Source organism: Mandrillus leucophaeus, unplaced genomic scaffold (assembly GCF_000951045.1).
Source record: "Mandrillus leucophaeus isolate KB7577 unplaced genomic scaffold, Mleu.le_1.0 Scaffold1017, whole genome shotgun sequence".
Taxonomy (NCBI): Eukaryota; Metazoa; Chordata; class Mammalia; order Primates; family Cercopithecidae; genus Mandrillus; species Mandrillus leucophaeus.
In genome coordinates this window covers 380,536-387,876 of record NW_012098288.1, presented here as the reverse complement: position 1 = coordinate 387,876, position 7,341 = coordinate 380,536, and the positions used below count along the sequence as shown (strand labels likewise).

At 39.8% G+C, this 7,341-nt stretch overlaps 1 gene segment (V, D, J or C); it reads left to right on the top strand.

Moving 5' to 3' along the window:
- Window positions 1-2,562: 2,562 nt before the first annotated feature.
- Window positions 2,563-3,328, top strand: LOC105536981. The segment is given in 2 exon segments: window positions 2,563-2,675; window positions 2,886-3,328. Coding segments are annotated over 2 exon segments (408 nt in total).
- Window positions 3,329-7,341: the final 4,013 nt, after the last annotated feature.

Genomic DNA, 7,341 nt, shown 5'->3' with positions numbered 1-7,341 from the left:
TTTTTAGTAGAGATGGGGTTTCACCATCTTGGCCAGGCTGGTATCAAACTCATGAGCTCAGGTGATCCACCCATCTCGGCCTCCCAGCGTGCTGGGATTACATTCATAAGCCACCGCGCCCCACCAAGAGTTAATAATAATAATCTTGTTAAGTGCACGATTTCTCTTTAAACTGTGGATATAGAGTTCAAACTCTTTACTTCAGAATCACTTTTGTTTTAACATATGTCTACGTCCTTTCAGTGTTGCTATCATATTCATTAAAATTCATTTTAGAAGGCATCTCTCTTTATGGTGTCATAAAGAGTTTGTTAAATTCTCTCAGCAAAAATATATGAGAAAGACAAATTAAGTATAAAGCTAAAAACTATCAAATCGATTTCAGTGCTCTGAAAATTGGCAAAGTATAAAACATTTAATAATGTATATTATTCAAAACAAATGAAAGAAAATGTTTTGAGTAAGGAAAGAAATTGTATCTGCAGCCTTTTGCCTGGGATTGCTCCCTTCCACTTCCACTCAGTCAGCTTGAATTGCAGATTTAGGGTTTTAATGAGGATGTCAGCAGAAACTAGCAGCTTGCTGTCAAAGAGAGTGGACTAGAGTTGGGGTGGAGAGTCAAGCAAGATCCTTCAGTGTTTCCAGCTATACGTGATGAATTCTGCAGGAAATGAACAGAGCAAGCTAGATCAAGCTGAGGGCTCTAGCTGGGGCAAGTGGTACACCAGCTGAAAGTTACTAGTGGATTCCTGGAAGTGATGGAATGATAGAATTGCTAAAATAATGTCTGCACACATTTCTGGTGACTTAAAGGCTGCCGGTATGAATAACAGGGATCAAAGGTGGTGCAGTGAAAAGTAAAACAGAGGGTGATAAGAACTGGCTACATTTTGTATGCACTTTTCAGAACACACACAGATAAATAGGTTTGTGAGTTTCACACATTTGGGCAAAATGTTTGCCCAGCTCATTGCTATAATCTTCTTTTCCAGGACCTTGGCCAGGCAGCTATTCAGAAATCCATATGTATACTTGACTCCAGACACTTCTCTATCTACACTAATTTGATGAACATGTGCTCTGCTCAGATATAAGATAACTCAAGGTAATATTTGACAGCCATCCATGACTGTTGCTATAGTGTGAACACAATCCATATGTATTTACACAAATATATGATGCCAACCTATTCAAGAGGAAGCCCAGCTTGCTCTCATTGCTGCTTTGATTTTCTTTGTTTTTGTTTGTTTTCTTTTTCTTTTTTTGTATTCTCTCTCTGGCATTAGCTGTTCAGGAAAACCCATGATATCATAGAGACAGCTGATGCAGAGCTGTTAAAGTGAGAGAGAAAAGTGATACAAGGAACTGGAACATCTGTCTATGGAAATGAAGCGTGCTTTCTGAATCTACTTGAACCCAGTCACTAAACTACCATCTGCATCCTAATATTGAACGGTGCTGAGCTTCGCCTGACCTTAAAATTGGTGAGAGTGACATTCTCAATTTATGAGGGCAGCTTAGTCACTTAATTCTTTAGTCAGTCAATTACTCAAGGACATGCCTACAAGGACCCTGTGATATTTTGAGAGCTGCATTTTGAGCAGTGAGTTGTTTGTTTGTTTATTTTGGGGGGCATTTCAGGATCTTGCTCAAGAACTGTAGAGATTTTTTTTCTGTGACTCTTTTTTGGAGCTTGCATGGAGGTTTACAGAGTTTCCTCATCTAATATAGATTATCTAGCACCAGACATTGTGCTGGATCACATGGCTGAAGTGACAGAGGCATTTGGATTAAAACTCAAACTTACTGCAGAATCTTTTCTTTCTCAGAGTTTATTCATGAAAGACAGCCTTCTAAGTTAGCTGATAAGTGGGATGGTGTAGTAAACCCAAGTGCGAAATGCGTTGTCATCACTCTAGGATGGCCTAACCAGCACTGTGCTTCATTGCTAGTGGTTGGAAGTACAAGGTGTAATTATTTTTCCTTACTTTGAAGGGGATGAGCCAGCACGACTCATACCCCTTTTATAAACCCTTGACATTTTCACTAATGTGACAAGCCCTTGACGTTTTGGGGGATGCATCTCCCCCCCGTAGAGCACATGTATTTTCACAAGAAATTCAGAGCTCTTACAATGTCCAGTTCATCACGTCTAATTACCATGATGTCATCAATATAGTGTTGTATGGGGTGATGCTTTGTGGAACGTTCACAAAGCTTTTTCAGCCTACATTGCGACAGAGAGCAGGAGAGTTAACATATCCCTGGGCCAAGACCCAGGATGTGACCTGCTGTTCACCCCAGATGACTGCAGACCCTCCCACAGATGGCGACGGAGTCTGCCTTCACTCTGCAGCTGGGCCCTGGATCTGGTCAAGCCCTGCCGGAGACTCAGCGCAGCTCATCCGCAGGCGCCAGCAGAGGGCGCTTCACACACTCAAGTAAGGGGTCGGGGGGACGCTCTCCTGGCAATAGTGATTTCTGTTTATTTAAACGAATAGGACATCCCCATAATTTGCATGTATCGTTCCTCTTACACGTGAAAAGGCCCTGCCTCTCGGTATCTTAAAAGAGGCTCTTTCTCTGGGATGTGGCATGAGCAAAACTGACAAGTCAAGGCAGGAAGATGTTGTCTCCATCACAACTCATTGGGTTTCTGCTGCTCTGGGTTCCAGGTGAGAATATTTCCACAAAGCTAGGTGGAGGTATTATTTCAATCTGTAATATCTTTCACTGGGGGCCCTGCAATAGGTGATTTTTCGCTTGATTTTAAAATCCTAATTTAAAAAATGTAATGCATATTCTTTCTTCATGTCTAGCAAGATTAGAGGTGATTTTCATACACACATATTTATGTTGTACTAATGTTTGCTGTATAATTTCAGCCTCCAAGGGTGAAATTGTGCTGACTCAGTCTCCAGCCTTTCGGTCTGTGACTCTAAAGGAGAAAGTCACCATCACCTGCCAGGCCAGTCAGAGCATTGGTAGTAGCTTACACTGGTACCAGCAGAAACCGGATCAGTCTCCAAAGCTCCTCATCAAGTATGCTTCCCAGTCCATCTCAGGGGTCCCCTCAAGGTTCAGTGGCAGTGGATCTGGGACAGATTTCACCCTCACCATCAATAGCCTGGAAGCTGAAGATGCTGCAACGTATTACTGTCAGCAGAGTCGTAGTTTCCCTCACACTGTGTTACAACCCAGAACAAAAACTAGCTCAGCCTGGTTGAACAGAGAAACTGGGTGATACCCTAGAATACTTCTGATCGTTGCAGGTGCTTCAGGGGCAATAAGTTAACCAATACAATGAGGTCTGGTTCACCCAGCAGAGAGGAAACTAGAGTCACTGCTGCATACTTTCATCTTTTTAAAAACAAATTGTTTTATTTGATTTATTTCAATAGTTTTTTGGAGTATAAGTGGTTTTTAGTTACATGGATAAGTTCTTCGGTGGTGATGTCTGAGATTTTGGTGCACCTGTTACCCGAGCAGTGTATACTCTACCCAATATGTTGTCTTCTAGCCTTCACTTCCCCTTTTATCCTTCCTCCCCAGTCCCCAATGTCCATTTTATCATTCTTATGCCTTTGCATCCTCATAGCTTAGCTCCCACTTTTAAATGAAAACATATGTTATCTGGTTTTCCATTCCTGAGTTACTTCACTTAAAATAATAACCTCCAGCTTCATCCATGTTGCTGCAAAGGTCATTATTTTGTTCTGTTTTATGACTGAGTAGTATTTCGTGGTGTATATACACCACATTTTCTTTGTCCACTTGTCGCTTGATTGACACTTATGTTGGTTCCATATTTTTGCAATGGAGAAATGTGCTGGAATAAACATGCATGTGCATGTTTCTTTTTCATATAATGACTGTTTTTTTCTTTTAGTAGATAAGTAAAATAAGTACTGGAATTGCTGGACCGAATGGTATTTCTACTTTCAGTTCTTGAACGAATCTCCATACAGTTTTTCATAGTAGCTGTACTAGTTTACATTCCTACTAGCTGTGTAAAAGTGTTTCCTTTTCACCACATCCATGCCAATATCTATTATTTTTTGACATTTTCATTATGGCCATTCTTGCATGAGTAAGATGGTATTTCAAGGCTATAGTTACCAAAACAGCATGGTACTAGTATAAAAATAGGCACATAGATCAATGGAACAGAATAGAGAACACAGAAATGAACCCAAATACTTACAGCTAAGTGATCTTCAACAAAGCATACAATAACATACAGTGGGGAAAGGACACCCTATTCAATAATTGGTACTGGAAAAACGGCAAAGCCACAGGTAGAAGAATAAAACCGGATATTCATATCTCACCTTATACAAAAATCAGCTCAAGATGAATCAAAGGCTTAAATTTAAGATCTGAAACCATAAAAATTCTAGAAGATAACATTGGAAAAACTCTTCTAGACGTTGACTTAGTGAAAGAATTCATGACTAAGACCCCAAAAGGAAATGCAACAAAAACAAAAAATAAATAAATGAACCTAACTAAACTAGAAAGCTTCTACACAAAGAAATAATCAGCAAACAGACAACTCACAGAGTGGGAGAAAATATTCACAAACTGTGCATCTGACCAAGGACTAACCAGAATCTATGAGAAACTCTAAGTCAGTAAGAAAAAAACAAATAATCCCACCAAAAAGTGGGCAAAGAATATGAATAGACAATTCTCAAAAGAAGATATACAAACAGCCAACAAATACATAGAAAAATGCTCCACATCACTGATTATCAGGAAAATGCAAATTAAAAACACAGTGACATACTTTCATCTTTACCCATCTTTACTTTCAAACTACATGGACAGTTGTTGAAGGTCACCTCTCCCTTTTCTTTCCATAAACTATCTTTTACAAGTCGGTACAAACTTTGGATTTCTCTTCAGGGCTACAGTTTCTCATTTATAGCAAAAGTGTTTTAAAGGGTAAAGATTAGGAAACAAACAGGTGATGGTCTAGAGTTATAATGACAGAAGATCCCGGGGATTGAGGTTTCAGTTGTTGTGGGTTCACAGGTGTGACAAATTCTATTTCCAAAGCAGCCCCCTGAAGCATGATGTTTATTAAGTCAGATTAACATTAAGGTTCACTCTCACCAGTGCAGCATTCAACTGAGAATTCAGAAAATGCTGAATATTTGGGTTTTGATTTCTGAAAACTGGTCCATGGAAAACATAACTATAGACATTTCTCTAGGGCTTTTGAAAAGGAGACTTTTCCGAAAAGAACTTTTACCTGGAATCAAAAACCAGAAGGATACAGAGCCCTTTGTTGCCAGTCTTGGGAGCAGAACAAGATTCCAGGCCCAAGGAAGTTGAAATAAAGTTGCCCTAATAAGAGCAACTTGACCAAAAGTTGAGTGTACCATGGTATTAACGAGTAAGAGAAAGAAGTTTGGGAGCTCAGATGAGGTAGAAAAACTCAGTGAACATTTTATTTTATATCTTGCCCTAACATATGAAATACAGGGCGGTAACCCTCCACCCTTAGAGTAAATATTCTTTTCTGTGAATCAGAAGTATTGCATATGTCCTCTTTCATCCACCTCCAAAATCCAAACTGCAGTTTGAAATTTCTTTTTTTAAAAAAAATATTTCACCATTCTTGATTATAGGACCAGTATCCTGCTCCTAGAATTTTTTAATACCAAGAGCTACTCAGTTTATTTGTTTTACTTTGTTTCCTGTGCACACAAGCCACTCATTCAAAAATAATTTTTGACATACAATGTAGTCATTGAGAAAACAGACATATCAGATTTGGTGACATTTTGTGAGTGACTTTTACCACATTTTGTCACAAAAAGTTATATCGATTTTCAATAATTTTTTATCACATATATTTTATACCAAAGAGCAATGATACAAGACATTTTATTTCTACATTATGGTATCAGACAGACAGTCACCAATTCTTTCATAGGGTAGTTTCAAGTTGCAGACCCTCGTGTAGAGAAACTCAAATTGTGTGCCATGATTGGTTAAACCCAAATGGCAAGAAAAGGTGAGGAAAAGGTAACATTTTATAAGATGCTTTTGTTTGAATGTCTGTGAGCTGTTTGTATGCGTTTAGAAACACGCTGTTTCCAATCCGTATTCCACTCATCCTATGAATATTCCCAAAGCTTCCCCATTAGTACTTCCTTCTGGTATCAAAGCCAATGGAAACGGGATTTACTCATAGTCATATCTAGTCCTGATATTGGATGCTTGCCTGAGATCACTCATCAGACCCTCCCTCACCTTCCAGGGACAGACATCCTGACCCTCTCCCTCAAACCCCTCCCATTGTGAGGGCCTCTCTTCCTCCTACTGTACATCTTACATGCAAACCAAGTTTATCTAATTTCAAGATGATGCTTGTTACTCCTATAAATGTCCAGTGGATCTTTTTCAACTATAAAAGTAATAATTGTCTTTAGCTGAGGGGAAGTCATGATATTTTCTTCAATAAAAAAGAAACATATTTTTGCATTTAATGGATGTTAAACATAATATCAGAGTTTTCAGGAACAATTAAAAGCCATCAAGTGACGGTTAGGAGCATGTGAGTAAATAAGACAATTTTGATCCCAAGTACTGATATTCAGTGGGGAAATGAGCCATTCAGAGAACAATACCTACACAATGAAAGAGAAAAGAATCATTTCAGTAGCTGATCAATTGTATAAAATTCAGGCAGTGGCATGTGGCATCTGCAGGTTGAGGCCATTTATTTGTGCTGACCAGGGAAGGTCTCGGGGTCATACTGAAGATGTATCTGAGTGGTGAGGAGGCAGCCGAGTGTCCATAGGAACAGCGAAGACCATGGGATCATCATGGGAAGGGGAGGGATTGAGAGATTTCAGATAAACCATTGTGCATTGAAAAAGCCAACCAGTACTATAATAATAAGATGCCTTCTGTGATTTTATTCCTTTCAGGAGAAAATTTATACTATTATCTTTCATCAAACACCTTGACCTGGGTCACACCCATAACATGGAATGTTCCCTGGCTCAGAAGCTGGAAGTTCAGTTTTGCATCCTTGTTGTAAGTCTGTAGGTTCCACAAAGTCCCTCCCTGTCACTCGAGCCTTATCAGTGGGTTGGTTGCTGCCTCTAGGATGGGATCACCTGAGGCAGAGGAAGCACTGGATGTGGGGCTCTGGCCCTTGGGTCCTGGCTGCAGCTACGGGAGCTCCATGTGACAGGGTTCTTATGTCCTGTGCTGAGATACAGATCATTGCTCAGCAAGCCCAGTGTTCACCTCCCACTTGATCAGCCAACACAAGTCTCTGTGAGGCTGGTAGAGTGAGACATCATTAACACTGGGGAAGAT